This window comes from Triticum urartu, chromosome 4A (assembly GCF_056163025.1).
Source record: "Triticum urartu cultivar PI428250 chromosome 4A, HENAU_Tu73, whole genome shotgun sequence".
Taxonomy (NCBI): domain Eukaryota; kingdom Viridiplantae; phylum Streptophyta; class Magnoliopsida; order Poales; family Poaceae; genus Triticum; species Triticum urartu.
In genome coordinates this window covers 98,753,967-98,776,851 of record NC_141876.1, presented here as the reverse complement: position 1 = coordinate 98,776,851, position 22,885 = coordinate 98,753,967, and the positions used below count along the sequence as shown (strand labels likewise).

Sequence of the window (22,885 nt, the reverse complement as noted above, 5' to 3'; positions counted from 1 at the left end):
CCGCGTGGATCGTCTCATCCCTGTGCGATCTCCCTCGAACAACCGGTCATCGGTTCCCACATACAGGTTCGCCGGAGCAGCTTCAAGTGCACCGCCTCTAATGGTATCCACGCTTGCAGAAGGAACACCATGCGGTGGACTGCTAGGTCCGATCACACAGTCGGTGGTCGAGTGGAGGTGGCTATTCGCAACACATGCAAACCCTAGTGACACGCCGAAGCGATCAATCACATGAGTGTGCCGCACCCCTACTTTATAGGCGTCCGTCGCGGGCTAAACACTTGGGCCTCGCACGGACCCTAAAGCACAAAATCTGTTCGGCCTGGATCAGAGTCCGAGTAGGATCACTTCTAACTCATGGAGTCTGACCGGGCCTCACAGGTTCCTTCCCTTAAGCGCATGACCCCTTAGGTTCTCGTTTACTTGGTCGCGAGTCAGATCACATACGACTCGGCTAGTCGGTAGTGTTCTCTAGCAAAGCGTGCCGACTCCAAGTGTCCGATGAAGCTGGTCAGGCGAACCCGTACATCACACATCTGTTCCCTTTGCCACACGATATATATTGTCAGGCTCAAGGCGAGTCTTTCATCCTTGTGCTAGCCCGACCTCTTTCTCGTTCCAGTTATGTTGACCACAAACCGGATTATCTCATAATCCTAATTGCATGGCCATGCTTATCTTGGTCGGATCACACAAGGGGCCCAGAGTATATCTCTCTTGATTGGAGGGGCAAATCCCGTCTTGCTCGACCATGTCTCGCAGCATGGGTCTGGACAAGCCCGGAACCTACCTTTGTAACTACCCAGTCACAGAGTAGCGTTTGGTTGGCCCAAAGCAAGTCCGTCACCATCCGGAGTACATGCGCCAGCTCAGGTCTTAGGACATAGAACGTATGTTGTACTAGAGACTCAGAGATGACATATCACTGCGTCTCATAGTTGGGTCTTTCCAACTCAGACCTTATCTCAACTCGGATCTGACTATGTCGAATCCGACCAGATCCTTCCGAGTCCATATTATCTGGTTAGCATCCAATGCTCCATGGCTAGTGAGACCAAGCCATCGACCGTTTCATATGCTAGTCTAGTCGGCTGCGCGTCCACACACCCCTATCGACTAGGGACCTTTTAGGATGTTCATCATTGAAAGTGCAACTATCCCTTGGTGGTTTTGGTAATTCCTAACAACATATAACTCATTGAGCTAATGCTACTTAAAGATAAACATTTCAGGAAAGCTCAATGATTGGCATGGCATGGATGAGAAAAGTGGATCCCTCAAAATTCTAAGGACAAAGAATTGGCTCAAGCTCAAAGCTCAGGACTCTACATCTTTTATTTTAAGTGATCCAAGATCACATTGAGTCCATAGGAAAAGCCAATACTATTAAGAGGGGATGAGGTGTTGCCTAATGGCTTTCTTGCTCAAAGTGCTTAGTGATATGCTCCAAAGTCCTCAACTACTTTATCACATTCACATATGTCCCAAACCAAAAGTCAAACTTAGCCCCACCGAAACTTTCTATCCGGCGCCACCGAGTTAAGTTGACATAGCCACTGCCAGAAACCCTAGTATTTTCGGTCTCACTGATAGGGATCTCTGTCTCACTGAGATGGGATTGTAATCTCTCTATTTCCCTTTGTAACGTTTTGGTCAAACCGAGATGAGCGATCAGTCCCACCGAGATTGCAATGTAAACTCTCTGTTTCCTTTTTGTAACGTTTCGGTCCAACCGAGATGAGCGAATTGGTCCCACCGAGTTTGCCTGACCAACTCTCTGTTAGTCCATTACCAAAACCGGTCTCACCGAGTTTGTGTAATCGGTCTCACCGAGATTACGTTATGCCCTAACCCTAACAAAATCGGTCCCACCGAGTTGACATGTCAGTCCAACCGAAAATCCTAACGTTCACATTTTGAACTAAATTGGTCCGACCGAGTTTCATGATTCGGTTCCACCGAGTTTGGTGATTTGTGTGTAACGGCTAGATTTTGTGTGGAGGCTATTTATACCCCTCCACCCACTCTTCATTCATGGAGAGAGCTATTAGAACATGCCTACACTTCCAACATACATTTTCTGAGAGAGAACCACCTACACTTGTGTTGAGGTCAAGATGTTCCACTCCAACCACATAAATCTTGATCTCTAGCCTTCCCCAAGTTGCTTTCCACTCAAATCATCTTTCCACCAAATCCAAATCTTGTGAGAGAGAGTTGAGTGTTGGGGAGACTATCATTTGAAGCACAAGAGCAAGGAGTTCATCATCAACACACCATTTGCTACCTCTTGGAGAGTGGTGTCTCCTAGATTGGCTAGGTGTCACTTGGGAGCCTCCATCAAGATTGTGGAGTTGAACCAAGGAGTTTGTAAGGGCAAGGAGATTGCCTACTTCATGAAGATCTACCCGAGTGAGGCAAGTCCTTCGTGGGCGATGACCATGGTGGGATAGACAAGGTTGCTTCTTCGTGGACCCTTTGTGGGTGGAGCCCTCCGTGGACTCGTGCAACCGTTACCCTTCGTGGGTTGAAGTCTCCATCAATGTGGATGTACGATAGCACCACCTATCGGAACCATGCCAAAAATCTCTGTGTCTCCAATTGCGTTTGCACACTCCAAACTCCTCCCTTTACCTTCTGTAGGATCTAGAAGTAGATGTGTCTAGAGGGGGGGGTGATTAGACACTTAGTGCTAAAGTTGCAATTTTTAGGCCTTTTTGGTTTGAGTGGATTTTTAGGCACAATTTTGACATACACAATACATATCAAGCAAGCATGCAAAGAGTATATGAGCAGCGGAATGTAAAGCATGCAACTTGGAAGAATGTAAGGGGAAGGGTTTGGAGAATTCAAACGCAATTGGAGACACAGATGTTTTTCCCGTGGTTCGGATAGGTGGTGCTATCCCACATCCATGTTGATGGAGACTTCAACCCACGAAGGGTAACGGTTGCGCGAGTCCACGGAGGGCTCCACCCACGAAGGGTAATGGTTGCGCGAGTCCACGGAGGGCTCCACCCATGAAGGGTCCACGAAGAAGCAACCACCCACGAAGGGTCCACGAAGAAGCAACCTTGTCTATCCCACCATGGACATCGCCCACGAAGGACTTGCCTCACTAGCGGTAGATCTTCACGAAGTAGGCGATCTCCTTGCCCTTACAAACTCCTTGGTTCAACTCCACAATCTTGTCGGAGGCTCCCAAGTAACACCTAGCCAATCTAGGAGACACCACTCTCCAAGAAGTAACAAATGGTGTGTAGGTAATGAACTCCTTGATCTTGTGCTTCAAATGATAGTCTCCCCAACACTCAACTCTCTCTCATAGGATTTGGATCTGGTGGAAAGAAGGTTTGAGTGGAAAGCAACTTGGGGAAAGCTAGAGATCAAGATTCATATGGTAGGAATGGAATATCTTGGCCTCAACACATGAGTAGGTAGTTCTCTCTCAGGAATAGGATGCTGGAAGTGTAGGCTTAGTCTGATGGCTCTCTCCACGAATGAAGAGGAGGTGGAGGGGTATATATAGCCTCCACACAAAATCCAACCGTTACACACAGTTTTCCAATCTCGGTGGGACCGAATCAACAAACTCGGTCGGACCGAAAAGGTAAACCTAGTGACCGTTAGAGATTTTCGGTGGGACTGACATGTAACTCGGTAGGACCGATATGGTTAGGGTTTGGGCATAACGTAATCTCGGTGAGACCGATTACACAAACTCGGTGAGACCGAGTTTGGTAATAAGCTAACCAGAGAGTTGGTCAGGTAAACTCGGTGGGACCGATTTGCTCTTTCGGTGAGACCGAAAAGTTACAAAAAGGAAACAAAGAGTTTACACTGCAATCTCGGTGGGACCGGTTCGCTCTTTCGGTGAGACCGAAAAGTTATGAAAGGGAAACAGAGAGTTTGCAATCCCATCTCGGTGAGACCGAGATCCCTATTGGTAGAACCGAATCTCTAGGGTTTGGCAGTGGCTTATGACAAGTGAAACTCGGTGGCGCCGGATAGAAAGAATCGGTAGGACCGAGTTTGGCTTAGGGTTTAGGTCATATGTGGATATGGGAAAGTAGTTGAGGGTTTTGGAGCATATCACTAAGCACATGAAGCAAGAGGCTCATTAAGCAACACCTCATCCCTCCTTGATAGTATTGGCTTTTCCTAAAGACTCAATGTGATCTTGGATCACTAAAATATAAAATGAAGAGTCTTGAGCTTGAAGCTTTAGCCAATCCTTTGTCCTTAGCATCTTGAAGGAGTTCCCACAACCTTTAGTCCATGCCACTCCATTGTTGAACTTATCTGAAACATGCTAGATAGAAATGTTAGTCCAACAAGAGATATGTTGTCATCAATTATCAAAACCACGTAGGGAGCACTTGTGCTTTCAATCTCCCCCTTTTTGGTAATTGATGGCAACATACATCAAAGCTTTAGATAAAGATATAAAGAACAACAAGTAAAGCTTTGGAAGGACATGTAACAAGCATAGGCCCCCCCTACATGTATGCACTCATGTAAATATGAAATATAGAGGCATGTGAGAGCATAACCATGACAGAGTAGGCAATGTGTTACATGTATCTTGGTCATATGCATTAGAGCAAAAGATTATCAAGGAAAATACCTTCATGCTCATGAGTCCTTCTTGCAAACAGTATGTACATAAGCAAGAACTCCTCATACTCATGATTTTGATGCATATACTTACCTTGTGGTCTTGAGTTGGCTTAGGATGGAATGAACCTGCACAAACAAAGTTAGATAACACAGGTACATCCACTAGCCAGAGCAAACAAAAGAAACCACAAGAATACCAAGACTGGGATGACATGTAGAGAGTGAGTACAAGGTACCACATTGGATTCAACATGTCCCCAAGAATAAAGATATGCAATGAATTTGACTGATTTCTTTCCCTTAGGTGTCTTGCTCCCCCAGAATCTTACATGGGATATTGGGAGAAGATAAGGAACAACAAATCAGAGCTGAAAGATACAAATGAACATGTCTTTCCCCCTAAAAAGACATGTGACATCTCTCCTCTTGAACATCAAGCATCTGGGATCCTTGAGTATTCTCTCCCCCTTAATACTTTCTCTCTTGTAGGTTTGGTCCTTGAGACTTTTTCTCTCCCTTGATGTGATCCCTCTCTCCTACAAGCTTTGATGTGATCTCTCTCTCCCCCTTTGACATCAATTTCCAAGAAGGGCTTTCTGGAATCCGTCGTATAGGTTTGGTCCTTGAGACTCAGCACAAAGCAATGGATAAAACTGTGATGCTTGTAGAGGACAAGATTCATTGAGTAGAGCTGGATCAGAAGAAATATAGAACAAGTGGCAAACTGTTTTTCCTGTTGCGAAGTCAGTGGCACCGAGTGGTATGTTTCGGTGGCACCGAAAAGATTCGGTTGGACCGAAAATTACAAGTCGGTGAAACCGAGTTCACACAGAGAAAAACACTTGTCACCTCAGCTCACTAGACATGTAGGATCTCACAAAGATTTGCAATGAATTACCTGAAGGATTTGCAAGGAATTAAATGCAGAAAATGCAGAACAAAAACAAAGAGAAAAGAGAAGAAACTGAAAGATCTAGATGAAGTTTTTTTTGAAAAAGAGAAAGAAAATAAACATGCATGAGACAAATGCAATAACACAGAAAAGAACACAGGAGAACTTCATCTAGAGTTGGGCGGTGACATAGTCACCTATGTTAGAGTATATTGACTTAGGAGTCAAGTGAGAACACTTGATCATAGGTCATACTCATCGTTTAAGCTCAAAATGGGGTTACCATTTTTCGTTTAAGCATCTTGATGTATTCACATCTTGTTGAGTTGCTTTGACTCATGTCTTGGAGTAAAGCTTCTCTAAGATGGAATAACATACCTTGGGTGGTGGTGTGGTTCTTGCTCATGTAGTTGAACTTGTGTGGGTGCTCAAGGTTGATGTAGCTCATCAAGAGTTGGGAGCACCACTTGGAGTTTGAGTTCATCTACCTACATGGGTTAGTTCTTGCAAGGAAGAGCACTTGTGTATCCAAAAATGACAATCATGAAGCTCAACATAGAATTTGTCAAAGGATATGTTTGAATGGTTTTGTGCTTCCTTGTCTTCAACCACCATTGTGTAGAGTCTTGGTGATGTAGAGATTGCTCAAGATGTGAGTGAGTCGCAATCTCATGGAATTAGATTCAACCAAGCACCTACATGGGTTAGACAACATGCAAGGTACAAATATATCCAAGACATAAGATAGTCATCATAAGAGATATATCATGGATTAGTCATAAGCTCATGTCTTACATGTATCCAATGGAGTTTCTACTCCAAGTTCGAAGCATCAATGATGTTCAATTCACCTCTCAACCTGCAAAATACTTTCTCATCAAGAGGTTTAGTAAAGATATCCGCTAATTGCTTATCGGTGCGAACGTGCTTAAGATTAATGTCACCCTTAGCAACATGATCTCGAATGAAATGATGACGAACTTCAATATGCTTAGTTCGAGAATGTTGTACAGGATTATGACCAATTTTGATAGCACTTTCATTGTCACAAAGCAGTGGAACATGTTTCACATAAATCCCATAATCTTTAAGAGTTTGGGTCATCCAAAGTAATTGAGCACAACATGAACCAGCGGCAATGTATTTCGCTTCGGCGGTGGATAAGGATACCGAGTTTTGTTTCTTGGAAGACTAAGACACAAGAGATCTACCAAGAAATTGACAAGTACCCGAAGTGGACTTTCTATCAACCTTGTCTCCGGCATAATCCGAGTCGGAATAGCCAACAAGATCAAAAGAAGATCTCTTAGGATACCAAATGCCAAAGTTTGGTGTATGGATTAAGTATCTCACTATCCTTTTCACAGCCTTAAGATGACATTCTTTAGGAGCAGCTTGATATCGTGCACACATGCACACACTTAGCATAATATCGGGACGTGAAGCACATAGGTATAACAATGAACCAATCATAGAGCGATAAACCTTTTGATCAACGGGTTCACCATCTTTGGTCAAATCATTATGTCCACTAGTAGGCATGGGTGTAGACATACCTTTGCATTCTTGCATATTAAACTTCTTGAATAAGTCCTTGGTGTACTTCGTTTGAGAGACAAATGTACCTTCCTTAGTTTGCTTGATTTGCAAACTGAGAAAGAATTTGAGTTCACTCATCATAGACATCTCAAACTTCTCTGACATTAGCTTTCCAAACTTTTCACTAAAGAGAGGGTTAGTTGAACCAAATATGATATCATCGACATAAATTTGGCATACAAATAGTTCTCCATTAACCCTTTTAGTAAAAAGAGTAGAATCAATTTTACCAATTTCAAAACCACTTGTAGTAAGGAACTTGGTCAAGCATTTATACCATGCTCTAGGAGCTTGTTTAAGACCATAAAGAGCTTTGTGAAGTTTGTAAACATGATTTGGTTTCTTAGGATTGATAAAACCGGGAGGTTGTTTGGCATAAACTTCCTCCTCTATTTCACCATTTAGAAAAGCACTTTTAATGTCCATTTGGTACAAGGTGATATTATGGTGATTAGCATAAGCAAGTAAGATGCGAATGGACTCAAGTCTAGCAACGGGAGCATATGTCTCACCATAGTCCATACCTTCGACTTGTGTGTACCCTTGGGCGACGAGACATGCTTTGTTGCGAACCACTTGTCCATCTTCATCTTGCTTGTTGCGAAACACCCATTTGGTACCAATGATGTTGTGGTTGTTGTCGGGCTTCTCAACCAATGTCCAAACTTGGTTTCTCTCAAAATTGTGTAGCTCTTCATGCATAGCGTTTATCCAATCCGGATCTTCCAATGCTTCTTCAACCTTCATAGGTTCAATGCTAGAGATGAATGAATAATTTTCACAAAAGTTAGCTAAACGAGTTTTTGAGCGAGTGATTCTCCCGGTTTGTATATCATTGAGGATTTGCTCGACGGGATGATCTTTGGCAATTCTTGCTCGAACTCGTGAGAGCTTTTGCTTGGGTCTTCGTTGAACATCTTCTTCATCTTGTTCTTCTTCTCGGCCTTCTTCATTGTTGACGTCGTCATTCTCTTGTCGTGGTGGAGAAAGAGGTTGTTGATGTTCGTCTTGATGCATTTCCTTGTCTTCTTCATCTTGGTGTGTCCCACTTGTGGATGCTTCCGTGTCGATTCTTGGTTCACCTTGTCGTGAAGTAGAAGCTTCCACTTGGACGGATGAAGTACTCTCCTTCACCTCTGTTGGACGAATTTTGCCAATGGACAAGTCTTGGATTGCTTCTGAAGGGTCTTTGTCTCCTACATCAATTGGCAATTGCTCTACTTGCGAGCCATTAGATTCATCAAACTTCACATCTACCGTCTCTTCAACCTTTCGGGTGGAATTGTTGTAGACACGGTAAGTGTGAGAGTTTGAGCCATAAACAAGTAGAAAACCTTCATGAGATTTAGGAGCAAACTTTGAACGATGATGCTTATCAAGAATGTAGCACTTTGAGCCGAATACTCGAAAGTATCCAACTTGGGGTTTGTTACCAGTGAGAAGCTCGTATGCCGTCTTGCCGAGTAGCTTGTGAAGATATAAGCGATTTGTTGCGTGACAAGCTGTCTCAACCACTTCTGCCCAAAAGTGCTTCGGCGTCTTGTATTCATCAAGCATCGTTCTTGCCATTTTGATGAGCGTCTGGTTCTTCCTCTCAACAACTCCATTTTGTTGAGGTGTGTACGTAGCCGAGAACTCGTGTGAAATCCCTTCTTCGTCAAGAAAGGTATCCACATTTGCGTTCTTGAACTCCGTTCCATTGTCACTTCGAACCTTCTTGATCTTCACGTCAAACTGATTTTGGGCCTTCCTAGCGAAGTTTCTGAAGATCTTCTGGACCTGCGACTTGTCATTAAGAAAGAACACCCACATAAATCTTGAAAAATCATCGACTATAACTAGACCAAAAGAATTTCCACCGAGACTCTTGTAGGCGTTGGGACCAAAAATATCCATATGAAGTAGCTCGAGTGGCCTTCTTGTGGTCATGATGTTCTTCACAGGATGCCTTCCTCCAACCTGTTTACCTTCTTGACAAGCACTGCAAAGTCCATCCTTATCAAATATGACATCGTTAACTCCAAGGATATGATTTCCTTTAATAAGCTTGTCAAGGTTTCTCATGCCAACGTGACCTAGTCGTCTATGCCACAACCAAGCTTTTGAGGATTTAGCAACAAAGCAAGTTTTAGGTTGTGCCTTTTTAGAGAAATCGACAATGTAAAGATCACCTCTACGCATACCGGTAAAGACCATTTTATGATTGTCTCGACGAAATACTTGGCAATCTACCTCAGTAAATAGGACATTCAAACCGAAATCAGCAAGTCTAGATACTGAAAGTAAGTTGTAGCCGAGAGATTCAACGAGCATGACATTTTGAATGGAACTATCATGTGAGATGGCCACCTTACCAAGGCCAACCACTTTACCCTTTGAATTATCACCAAAGGTGACAAATTTTCGAGGGCCGTCATTTTCAGCAAGCTCACGAAACATCTCTTCATCTCCGGTCATATGATCAGTACATCCACTATGAAGAACCCATTCCTTTCCTCCTGATTCATATCCCCGAAGATTTGCCATAAGACCAAAATGTCTCATTGCATCATCAAGATCGAAGTCACTATCATCATCATCATCATCATAGTATCCATGTTCATCATGATCTTGTGACTCATCATTTCCTAGAGAGGGTAATTCATTAGATAAATGATCATCAAAGTGGTCACTTTTATGAATTCTTATAGCTTCGAATATGATATCACTAATGATTCCAACATCTCCTTTAGCATGCTTAAGATTGGTAAGTTCAAATAGACAATTACCAAAACTAGGATCACTAGAGTTCATCTTACTCAAGGAAATAGATTTATGGATAATTTCATCCAAAGTTTTCAAGGAATGATCGGGAAATCGTTCCTCAAGAAATTTCCATATAGTATAGGAACAATTAAGAGTAGGCAAACTAGCAATCAAATTTTTGGGCAATCCTCTAATGATGAGCTCAATAGTTCTAAGATTGCGAATCATGTCAATATCTTCATCTAGGGTAGGATGCAAAGGATCAATATGAGGTGCACAAGGGCTAGCAATATACTTGTTCAAATGATATTGATTGAAAATTACAAGCATCTCATTTTTCCACTCATGAAAATACTCTCCATCAAGAATAGGCACCCTATGTCTAAGACTCCCTAAAGTAGACACATCCATCTTCCTCCAATGGTGATTAAACCAAGGCAATGGAGACCAAAGCTCTGATACCACTTTTAGGATCTAGAAGTAGATGTGTCTAGAGGGGGGGGTGATTAGACACTTAGTGCTAAAGTTGCAATTTTTAGGCTTTTTTGGTTTGAGTGGAGTTTTAGGCATAATTTCAACATACACAATACATATCAAGCAAGCGTGCAAGAGTATATGAGCAGCGGAATGTAAAGCATGTAACTTGCAAGAATGTAAAGGGAAGGGTTTGGAGAATTCAAACGCAATTGGAGACACGGATGTTTTTCCCGTGGTTCGGATAGGTGGTGCTATCCTACATCCACGTTGATGGAGACTTCAACCCACGAAGGGTAATGGTTGCGCGAGTCCACGGAGGGCTCCACCCACGAAGGGTAATGGTTGCGCGAGTCCACGGAGGGCTCCACCCATGAAGGGTCCACGAAGAAGCAACCACCCACGAAGGGTCCACGAAGAAGCAACCTTGTCTATCCCACCATGGCCATCGCCCACGAAGCACTTGCCTCACTATCGGTAGATCTTCACGAAGTAGGCGATCTCCTTGCCCTTACAAACTCCTTGGTTCAAATCCACAATCTTGTCAGAGGCTCCCAAGTAACACCTAGCCAATCTAGGAGACACCACTCTCCAAGAAGTAACAAATGGTGTGTAGGTAATGAACTCCTTGCTCTTGTGCTTCAAATGATAGTCTCCCCAACACTCAACTCTCTCTCATAGGATTTGGATCTGGTGGAAAGAAGGTTTGAGTGGAAAGCAACTTGGGGAAAGCTAGAGATCAAGATTCATATGGTAGGAATGGAATATCTTGGCCTCAACACATGAGTAGGTAGTTCTCTCTCAGAAATAGGATGCTGGAAGTGTAGGCTTAGTCTGATGGCTCTCTCCACGAATGAAGAGGAGGTGGAGGGGTATATATAGCCTCCACACAAAATCCAACCGTTACACACAGTTTTCCAATCTCGGTGGGACCGAATCAACACACTCGGTCGGACCGAAAAGGTAAACCTAGTGACCGTTAGAGATTTTCGGTGGGACTGACATGCAACTCGGTAGGACCGATATGGTTAGGGTTTGGGCATAACGTAATCTCGGTGAGACCGATTACACAAACTCGGTGAGACCGAGTTTGGTAATAAGCTAACAAGAGAGTTGGTCAGGTAAACTCGGTGGGACCGATTTGCTCTTTCGGTGAGACCGAAAAGTTACAAAAAGGAAACACTGAATTTACATTGCAATCTCGGTGGGACCGATCCGCTCTTTCGGTGAGACCGAAAAGTTACGAAAGGGAAAAAAAGAGTTTGCAATCCCATCTCGGTGAGACCGAGATCCCTATCGGTAGAACCGAATTGCTAGGGTTTGGCAGTGGCTTATGACAAGTGAAACTCGGTGGCGCCGGATAGAAAGAATCGGTGGGTCCGAGTTTGGCTTAGGGTTTAGGTCATATGTGGAAGTGGGAAAGTAGCTGAGGATTTTGGAGCATATCATTAAGCACATGAAGCAAGAGGCTCATTAAGCAACACCTCATCCCTCCTTGATAGTATTGGCTTTTCCTATGGACTCAATGTGATCTTGGATCACTAAAATGTAAAATGAAGAGTCTTGATCTTTAAGCTTTAGCCAATCCTTTGTCCTTAGCATCTTGAAGGAGTTCCCACAACCTTTAGTCCATGCCACTCCATTGTCAAACTTATCTGAAACATACTAGATAGAAACATTAGTCCAACAAGAGATATGTTGTCATCAATTACCAAAACCACCTAGGGAGCACTTGTGCTTTCACCTTCATATGCAATTGTTTTACTTTCCGCTGCTATACTCTTAGAATTGCATGTGTAAGTTGATTGCTTGACTTGTGCTAAGTTGCTAAAATCTGCCTAGAACTAAAATTGGGAAAAGGCTAGATTTTTATTTGGTCAAGTAGTCTAATTACCCCCTCTAGACATACTTTCGATCCTACAAGTGGTATCCGAGCTTTGGTCTCCATTTGCTTTGATTTCCATAGCTTTTGGTGGTCATAGCCTTGGTTTCACAACCTAGGAGAGTATGGCGTCTAGCGAGGGAAATTACCACCGCAGAGGTCCTTACTTTGATGGTACAAATTTTGCTAGTTGGAAGCATAAGATGAAAATGCATATTCTTGGACATAACCCTGCCATTTGGGCTATTGTGTGTATTGGCTTGCAAGGTGAATTCTTCGATGGGAGAGAACCAAACCGCGAATCTACCGCGGAAGAGTTGAAGATGCTACAATAGAATGCTCAAGCTTGTGATATTCTGTTCAACGGATTATGCCTCGAAGAATTCAAGAAAATCAGCCGTCTTAAGAATGCAAAGGAAATTTGGGATACTTTGATTGATATGCACGAAGGTACCGAATTTGTCAAGGAATCCAAATTGGATGTGCTTCAAAGTCAGCTTGAAAAGTTCAAAATGAAGGATGCTGAGGGCGTCGCGGAAATGTACCCTAGGCTTGCTCTCATCACAAATGAGATTGTCGGCTTAGGAAGTGGAGAGATGACCAATAGAGTCATCATCAAGAAGATCCTAAGAGCCTTGGATGGAAAACATGATACAGTGTGCACATTGATCCAAATGATGCCCAATTACAAAGATCTCAAGCCAACGAAAGTTACTGGAAGAATTGTTGCTCATGAGATGTCACTCAAGGATAAGGAAGAGCTTCACAACAAGTAAAGTGGTGCTTACAAAGCCTCGTGTGATGCTCCCACATCATCAAGTGAGAAGAAAACCTTCAATGAAGAGTTGAGTCTAATGGTGAAGAACTTCAACAAGTTCTACAAGAGTAGAAGCAAGGAAAGAAGTTCCAAGTCAAGGTCCTACAATGACAAAAGATCTTCTAGTCGTGAGCGTAATTGATACAATTGTGGAAGACCCGGACACTACTCCAATGAATGTACACCCCCCTACAAAAGAAGAGAAGATTTTCCGAAAAGAAGGATTATAAGAAAAGAATCACCATCAAGAGAGAGAAGGAATAGAGATGATCGTTATGAATGAAGACCCTCTCGGAGAAGCAAGGACTTGGAAAATAAGGACAAGTCATCAAGGAGCTACACAAAAAGAAGACATCAAGCTCATGTTGGTGAATGGGTATCCTGTTCCGACTTCGACAATCACTCCGAAAGAAGTTATCACTCCGACTCCGACTATACTCAAGATGAAGGTGTTGCCGGACTAGCACTTGTGACAACCAACTCCTACGACATATTTAACTCACCAAATGAAGGAATTGGGAGATGCTTCATGGCTAAAGGTCCAAAGGTAACACACCCCGAGTATGTTGATTTCAATAGTGATGAAGATGATTTGCTAGGAGATGATGATTTACTTGTTGACAACTATAGTTATGAAATATATGATGAGCTTGCTATTAATCATGATAATCAAGATAAAATGAATGACAATGATAAGAAGGAGATTGATCGTCTAACTAAAGAACTAAACACTCTTAAGTTAGCTCATGAAACTACCTTGGAAGATCATCAAGAACTTTTAAAGTCTCATGATAAGCTATGCTTGAAAAGCTCAACCTTGAGCAAGAACATGAGTTTTTAAAGGCAATCAATGATGATCTTTGCAAGAAAAGTTATTCTTACATTGCCAAGCGTTTACTCTTGTCTACTTACATGCCACAAGTTAAATATAGTAACAAGAACAAGAAAGAGTCTTCATCTAGTAGTAACAACAATCATGCTAAATCCAATGTTGTTGCTTCTAGTAGCTCTCTTGATTCCACTAATGATTCTCATAGCCAAGTCACACTTGAGCAAGAAAATAGCTTATTGAAGGGAATTATAGAGAAAGGTGTTTACAAGAGCCTTGCTGAAAGTAAACAATTTGAGGAAATTGTACGCAAGCATTGAAGACACCGGAAGAATCAAGGTGTTGGTTTTGAATGAAAGTTCAATGCCAATGGAGTTGAGTGGGAAGAAGATCAATACCCCAAGACGAAGTTTATTCCTCAACAAGAGAAGTATGATCCTACTTCTTTCAAAGGAACACAAGCTCAATATGATCTTCCACCACAAGACCACAAGCAAAAAGGCAAGGACAAGTTTCAAGAGGATATTGATGCATTCGAGGAAGCACCCAAGGCCTTGGTCAAATGGATTCCCAAGACTACATGAAGTTCTATTTCAAGTACGACTACAACCCCAAGGATTCCCATCAAGATGGTGTGGATCCCAAAGAACAAGAACTAGGGAGTTCTTGAGGGTGACTCTACCAACCTACTTCACTCTTATCATTTTGGCAAGGACAAATGCAAACAACCTTCATATCTTGCACTAGTTCAAGGAGTCACAAACCCTCTTGTTGGTAAGACAAGGGACAAGGTAACCTAATGCTTCCATGGACATCATCTTGTGTACACATCACTCTATGTCTATGGATATCCTTGTATGTTCCTTGTGGGACTAACCCATGTAGGTATTGAAAGTGCAACTCACTCCAAAGGATTGCTCCGAATGATCTACATCAACATTGAGCATCCACATCTTCAACACCTACATGAAGTCATCATCGACAAAACCCAAGGTTAGTTGATGCCTCTTAGGGGGATATCACACCTAGGGGGAGATTTACTCTAATCAATTGAGCTAAAGCAACTCTAATGGTGTGAACACAACAATGCTTTATGTAAAAGTGGCAACCCCACTTGTGCTTGAACGATGAGTATGACCTACAATCAAATGTTCTCATTTGACTCCTAAGTCAATATACTCATATATAGATGACCCATTCATCGCAAATTGCTTGATAGATGCTAGAGTGATTGTGCATGCTTTGTCACATATTTCATTTGCCATCATATTGTGTGAGCATGTTGGTTGCATATTTTACTCATTCGAGGACATCCATTTGTTTCTTTGATTGTTTGGCTTTTTATCTTTTGCCAAATGGATGGACAAGAATGCCTAAGAACTCCCTCTAGCTATCTATGCTTCTCTCGCCTCAAACTCTATTCATGCCACATCACAAAGTTTGATCAAGTCAGATTCGAACCACTCTGTGTGAGGAGCACTCGGAGTCCTCGATTCGTCATAGACTTAAACTTCCAAAACCTCTTTGTGCATTTCGGTATGACCAAGTCATCCATTTCGCTCACACCGAGTTTCACTTAGTTGATCTAGGTTTTCAATCTCGGTGCAACCGATTAGAACCTTTCGGTCACACTGAGTTGCAGTAACTGCGTGCAGTTTTGCATCTCGGTGCCACCGAGTTGTTCCACTCGGTCACACCGACAGGGTCAGGTTATATATACTGATGGGCCAAATTTTGGAAATTTGTCTGAAACCCTTCGCCTGCGCATAACCTACTCTGCCTCTTCGGGTCTCCGGATCGTCTTCTCGCCACCAGTGACCTCCCGCCACTGGTCTCCGCCGCCGTCAATGGCAATCTGCTCCGCCGTTGCCGCCGTAGCGAACACTCGCCGCATTAGGGTAAGTGTTCGATCCCTTGTGCTGTCTTTTTCACTCCAATTCCTAGCACAAGGACAATGCCATGTTTCTTGCCACGATTGAGATTCATCCATCCAGCTAAAACTTCCTTAGGTCTAGATTGATTCGAAAATTTTAGGGTTAGCTTTCCGCAGAACTCATCTCGGACCGACCGAACTGTAGAAATAGGTCTCACCGATTTGGCCTTGGCCATTGCACATGCGCTCTTCGGTCTGACCAAAACGCGCAAATCGGTGTGACCGAGTTCAGGATTCTATGAAACCCTAGTAATCTCGGTGCCACCAAACTGTGACTCGGCCCTACCGAGTTCACTAGTTTAGGTTCCAAGTGTTGCTTTGGTATCACCGAGTTTGTCAATTAGGTAGCTCCGAGATCACTTCTGTAGAGAACTAAAACTAAACTTTTTGACTAAATTGTTTTGTAAAACTCCTGTACTTTGTGATGCTCATCTTCTCTACCTCATCTATAATCTATTCACAGCGTCTGCTGACAGTTTGCCTGCATGATGTCTGACCAAAGTGACAGCCAGAACAAATCTGAAGAACAGGTCCAGATGAGTGAGGGCACTAGTCCCTCCAGCTCTTCTGATGATGGAAGCAGGAGCACTCCAAGTAACTTGCCAAAGGCAGCTACCAGGACAAGGAAGAAGAAAACTTCTGATTCAGAGGATGAAGATTATGTGGCTGTTGAGGATGAGCCCACTTCAAGGAAAAAGGTGCTGAAAAAGGAGTATGGCTTAGCTGCCACAGTTAAGCCAGGGATGCATAAGAAGGCACCAGCAAAGAGAGTTCCTATGTCTAAGGCCAGAACATGCACTGCTGAAACCACCAAGCCAACTAAAGAGGCAGTTGGAGAAGGGAAGAAAAGGAAGGAAAGGGTCAAGAAGACCACTGTCAGAGTGCTTGGCAGATCATCAATAATGAAAGGTTCAGATGAATAGGAAGAGGATGCTGCACCAGCACCCAAAGCACAAAAGCTCATGGGAGATACAATCAGATCAGGGGCTACTCCATCTAAGCCCAAAGCTGCTCCAAGTCTACTGCTCTAGCTCATAAGCCTAAACCCAAGAGAAGCACTAGAAACATTCCTGCGGAGGAGAAAAACAAGGCCCCAGTGCCTGAAGCTGCTGCTGAAGAAGAAGATGACTCAGTTGTGTTGAGGAAGTTCAAGCCCAAGATCCCTGACCACAATGATACACACCCTGTGGCAGAAAACATGAAAATCGGGAAGGATACATGACTGAGTTTATGGAGACAGTCTGATCCATATGCTGTCAGGAGGAGGACTATTGTGGACTACAGATTTCACACCAAGGAACAACAAGACTTTTATCAGACAATCCTGCTTGACAAGAAGCCCATTGTGTGTGACATGAGATGGGTTAACTGGGAATACATCAAGGAGAATGAAGATCACTATCCAGGCGTATATGACAACTTCAAGGCATGTGGAGTTGATACCTTTGTGGCTATTTATTGTGAGATACTTGTTGTTCTTTTCATGTTTTCTGCCACAGGGTGTATATGACAGCTTCGTAGGCTTCGAGAGAGAGAGAGTGTTGTTCTTTTATCTCTCTTGCTATTTTGGTTGAACTTATTTATTGAGTGCTTGTGTGAGATACTTTATTATTTCCTTGTGAGATACTTGTTGATCATGTGTTTGATCATATGCTACCCTTAATGCTTGTTGGATGATATCATCTCTTATATCCTTATATGATCATTCATTTGCTTGGTGATGAGTGCATGCTTTTAATCTCTATCATTTTGAGCGCTCCACCAAGATGTATGTGACATGGAAGAGTAACCCATGATCCTAATCGATTGTGCATTTGCATTCAAAAGCAAATTTTAAATAATGCCCAAATTTAGGGGGAGCTCTTGCTTATCACATACTTCTCAAAGCGACGATGTTTTTTTCAATTTTATTTATCATTTGTCGAAGCTTTGATCTATATGTTGTCATCAATTACCAAAAAGGGGGAGATTGAAAGTGCAACTATCCCTGGGTGGTTTTGGTAATTCCTAACATATAACTCATTGAGCTAATGCTACTTAAGGATAAACATTTCAAGAAAGCTCAATGATTGGCATGGCATGGATGAGAAAAATGGATCCCCCAAAATTCTAAGGACAAAGAATTGGCTCAAGATCAAAGCTCAGGACTCTACATCTTTTATTTTAAGTGATCCAATATCACATTGAGTCCATAGGAAAAGCCAATACTATTAAGAGGGGATGAGGTGTTGCCTAATGGCTTTCTTGCTCAAAGTGCTTAGTGATATGCTCCAAAGTCCTCAGCTACTTTCTCACATCCACATATGTCCCAAACCAAAAGTCAAACTCGGCCCCACCGAAACTTTCTATCCGGCGCCACCGAGTTCAGTTGACATAGCCACTGCCAGAAACCCTAGTATTTTTGGTCTCACCGATAGGGATCTCGGTCTCACCGAGATGGGATTGTAATCTCTCTATTTCCCTTCGTAACGTTTTGGTCAAGCCGAGATGAGTGATCGGTCCCACCAAGATTGCAATGTAAACTCTCTGTTTCCCTTTCGTAATGTTTCGGTCCAACCGAGATGAGCGAATCGGTCCCACCGAGTTTGCCTGACCAACTCTCTATTAGTCCATTACCAAAATCGGTCTCACCGAGTTTGTGTAATCGGTCTCACCGAGATTACGTTATGCCCTAACCCTAACAAAATCGGTCCCACCGAGTTGACATGCCGGTCCCACCGAAAATCTTAATGTTCACATTTTGAACTAAATCGGTCTGACCGAGTTTCATGATTCGGTCCCACCGAGTTTGGTGATTTGTGTGTAACGGTTAGATTTTGTGTGGAGGCTATTTATACCCCTCCACCCACTCTTCATTTGCAGAGAGAGCTATTAGAACATGCCTACACTTCCAACATACATTTTCTGAGAGAGAACCACCTACACTTGTGTTGAGGTCAAGATATTCCACTCCAACCACATAAATCTTGATCTCTAGCCTTCCCCAAGTTGCTTTCCACTCAAATCATCTTTCCACCAAATCCAAATCCTGTGAGAGAGAGTTGAGTGTTGGGGAGACTATCATTTGAAGCACAAGAGCAAGGAGTTCATCATCAACACACCATTTGCTACCTCTTGGAGAGTGGTGTCTCCTAGATTGGCTAGGTGTCACTTGGGAGCCTCCGTCAAGATTCTGGAGTTGAACCAAGGAGTTTGTAAGGGCAAGGAGATCGCCTACTTCGTGAAGATCTACCTGAGTGAGGCAAGTCCTTCATGGGCGACGGCCATGGTGGGATAGACAAGGTTGCTTCTTCGTGGACCCTTCATGGGTGGATCCCTCCGTGGACTCGCGCAACCGTTACCCTTCGTGGGTTGAAGTCTCCATCAACGTGGATGTATGATAGCACCACCTATCGGAACAACGCCAAAAATCTCCATGTCTCCAATTGCGTTTGCACACTCCAAACTCCTCCCTTTACCTTCATATGCAATTGTTTTACTTTCCGCTGCTATACTCTTAGAATTGCATGTGTAGGTTGATTGCTTGACTTGTGCTAAGTTGCTAAAATCTTCCTAGAACTAAAATTGGGAAAAGGCTAGATTTTTATTTGGTAAAGTAGTCTAATCACCCCCTCTAGACATACTTTAGATCCTAAAATCATACAATGCATAGTCCCACAAACAAGTCAAGTACTTGCTGATACACATCATTGATAATGTCCAAGGACTATCTTTATTCATAAACACATAGGAAATATCATCATACATGATTGCCTCTAGGGCATATCTCCAATAGTGCGGGGCCACACGTCGGTGTCTTGGAGGATCCGGCACAGCCGACTGCCGCTCGCGTCCATCGACGCCATGGGTGCCTGTGGCTTCTGGTCACTTGGTCTTGGTCTTGGGTTGGAGTGGGCTGTGTTGCGTAGACACTAGGAGTAGATGGATTGGAGTGGTGGGGTGCCTTTATATGAGAGTCCAAACTGCATTGCATTCACAACATGCTGGCTCCATTCCGCTTCTCCAACCTCTGCATGCTAATTGAATGCGGAGGCATCATTGACCGTTCAATGTTTCGGGAACTGCTATCCTCTGCCTCGTTGGCATTCAAGCCATATCAACGTAAATGCATTTCAAAAAGAGACTAGTCAGTAGTAGTATACTCAATATTGTGCACCACGGCCAAGGCGGAGAGGAAACGAGAGAACTATGTATTTATTTACGGTGTAGATTCACTCATTTTGCTTTGTATGTGAGTATTTAGGGTGTAGTCACTTGTTCAAATCTCTAGAAAGGCAAATACTCCCTCTGTTTTTATTTACTCTACATATTAGAGTTGACTGAGGTCAAATTTTCATAAAGTTTGACCAAGTTTATAAAAATAATATAAACATTTATCATAACAAATATATATGATGTGAAAGTACATTCAATAATAAATCTAATTGTATTGATTTGTTATTGCTTATGTTAATATTTTTTTTAAAAACTTGGTCAAAGTTTATAAAGCTTGACTTTTACCAAGGCTAATACGAGGACTAAATAAAAACGGAGGGAGTATTAGGAACGGAGGGAGTAGTCCCTCCTTTCCGGTTTACAGGGCTATACTATTAAGAGCAAGTACAATAGTGGGCTTATAGCTTGCTTACATGGCAATTTTGTCCCATGCAAGAGCCTGGCTATATGCGTGCTCCAAGGCTCCGCACCACGCCCCACCCCTACACAAAGACTGCCATGTTCGGGTTCTGCTTGGATCTTCGCATCTTCGAGAAGACGAACAATGATGTTACTACTTCTACAGTATCGAATCATCTGCTGCATGTCCATGCACCGCGTGTAGGAGGGATAGCTTGTTATAGTAAGCAAAAGCATGTCCTCGTTGCGAGCCACCACACGCATGGGCAAGGGCGATGGCGTGTAGTGTAGTAAAATCAAGCTTCTCGTTGTATGAGTTGACACGACACATCAAAGCACTGGCCCCACATGCTTGCCTCTAAACTTGGCTAAAAGACCTGCAGTGTACAATATATTTACTGCAACCTCTAACATTTACCCCACCACAAATTAAAATATATGTTCCTATCTTGACCAGATGAGCGTGCAAACTACAATCACCAGGATGATGGGTAGGGCCAGCAGATTATTTTGATCAAAAAATGCTTCGAGATGACCTCATAGCATGGTGCCAAACCCACCGATTTTAAGCTTAGAGGCATGGTACACGATATGCTAGACTATGTCACTATACCTCGTCTACACATGAAACTGACACACAAGCGTCCGGGTTGCACTTGGATCTTCGCCTCTCCAGGAAGTCGAACAATGATGGTACTACTATAGTGGAGTACTACAGTATGCTTCTGGCCATCTGACACCGAATGAACTGCTGCATGTCCATCACGTCTGGGAGGGAGAACGTGTAGCTAAAGCTTCTCCTAGCCCCGCGAGCCACCACGCTCATGGGCGAGGGAGAGGGTGTTGTAATAAAACTTCACCTTGTTGAATGAGTGTTCACATGACACATCAAAGCAGTGCACTCGATATATTTCAATAATTTGCGTTTATCGATGCATTAATTACAACGCATGCATGCATGGAGTGATTTTCCTTTTGATACTTGCATGTGTTGATTTAATGCACCTTGAAGTAGTATGAATATGTGACGGTAAATCTTTGTAAGGCCCCGGCCCTAAAGCGAGAGATGGTTGTGCACGAGGAGGGCGAGATCATGCCGACGGAACAGGACCTGACAATGGAGCTCTCTATGGTCTCTATGGACCTCACCTTGCTCCACTGCCCCTTGTACCTCTGCCCCTTGAAGCCTCCAGTGTATGAGGTTCGAATACACCTCATCCGTTCGGCTGATCGAGCAAGGTGCAGGTTTCTTGATTGATGTGTTGTTCAATTGATTTGTGCAGTGCAAGGGAGGGCACCTGGCCTGCGCGGACTGCCGTGGCAAGCGCCCCAGGAACCAGCGGCAGTGCCAGAAGTGCGAGCGCGGCGGTGGCTTCAACGTGCGGAACATGGCGATGGACGCCGTCCTCTCCTCGGTGAGGGTGGAGTGCCCGCATGAAGGTTGTGGGATCTACATCACTTACCACAAGCTCGCCAATCACCAGAGCTGTGTCCGCTCGTGCCCTGCAAATGCCCCGTGCCCATCTGCGGCTACGAAGGCCCGCCACCGGCGCTCTCCCACCACATCAGCACCGTGCATCCTATGCGCGTGCACAGGATCCAGTACGACAAGGTGCTCCAGCTGCAAGTGCCATTGTCGGAGCCACGACTCTTGCTGTTCACGAAGGAGGACGACCGCGCATTTTACTTTGTTGGTGGCGTGCTCAACAACGGCACGCCTATTGCCGTGCCCGCCATTTGCATCCGAGAAGGGGCGTCCCCATTGTCGCACTACGTGGCCAAGCTATGGGCGAACGACCCGCTGGGGGAGCCCAAAGGCAGGACCGACGCCATCAAGGTGGAAATGGAGGTGACAAGAAGCAAGGATCTCGGCAACGTCGCCGTGTAGGAGTTGACCTTCTTCACAGTTCCACCCAAGCTGCTGGACGGGGCTGGGTTCTCGAGGACGGTGTCCCTCCACATTCAGATTGACAAGCCCAGCTCCTAAATGATTCTACAATGCCTTCTGTTTATCTTAGTAATATGCTAATATAGGGGTTAGTTCAGTCTACTTTAGCTTAAGAGATGGTGGGTTTTGGTGGCGATGCAGCAACTACTTCGACATCAGATCAGTAGTTAAAGTAATTTCCAATAGTCGAACGAATATTTTGTGTCTGTTGGATATAAAGATCCATTGGGTAAGAAGTATACCAGCTTATATGCTTGTTTGTTCAGGAAGTGTTGCATACTTGTGTGAGTTGACGCGACACATTAAAGGAGTACTACTACTAGTAGTACTCCCTCCGATCCTAATTTCTCTGTAGTTAAGTCGACATGCAGATACCAAGGAGGGCCTGGTTGTGTCTATACTTGGACAACTCACCTGACTATGCACCAGGCAGACGAAGCTCCTGTCGTGTTGGTCCCGTGTGCGGCCCGCACATTAACCAAAACCTCACGCCTCCAGCTTAGCCTCCGTGTTTTAAACTTCTCAATCTCAA

General features: G+C 43.7%; 1 protein-coding gene across 1 annotated transcript; it reads left to right on the top strand.

Annotated features, from left to right (window-relative positions):
* Positions 1 to 21,092: 21,092 nt before the first annotated feature.
* LOC147974969 (uncharacterized) lies at positions 21,093 to 22,293 on the top strand. Its single transcript, XM_087520218.1, has 4 exons — positions 21,093 to 21,098; positions 21,421 to 21,606; positions 21,689 to 21,903; positions 22,002 to 22,293. The coding sequence occupies exons 1-4, from the start codon at positions 21,093 to 21,095 to the stop codon at positions 22,291 to 22,293; spliced, it is 699 nt and encodes a 232-aa protein (XP_087376344.1).
* The last annotated feature ends 592 nt before the right edge of the window (positions 22,294 to 22,885 follow it).

Coding starts and splice junctions, on each gene's coding strand:
- LOC147974969 (XM_087520218.1), top strand. Junction 21,607..21,688: donor TGAAGCCTCCAGTGTATGAG/GTTCGAATACAC, acceptor TGATTTGTGCAG/TGCAAGGGAGGGCACCTGGC. Junction 21,904..22,001: donor CACCAGAGCTGTGTCCGCTC/GTGCCCTGCAAA, acceptor GCGCGTGCACAG/GATCCAGTACGACAAGGTGC.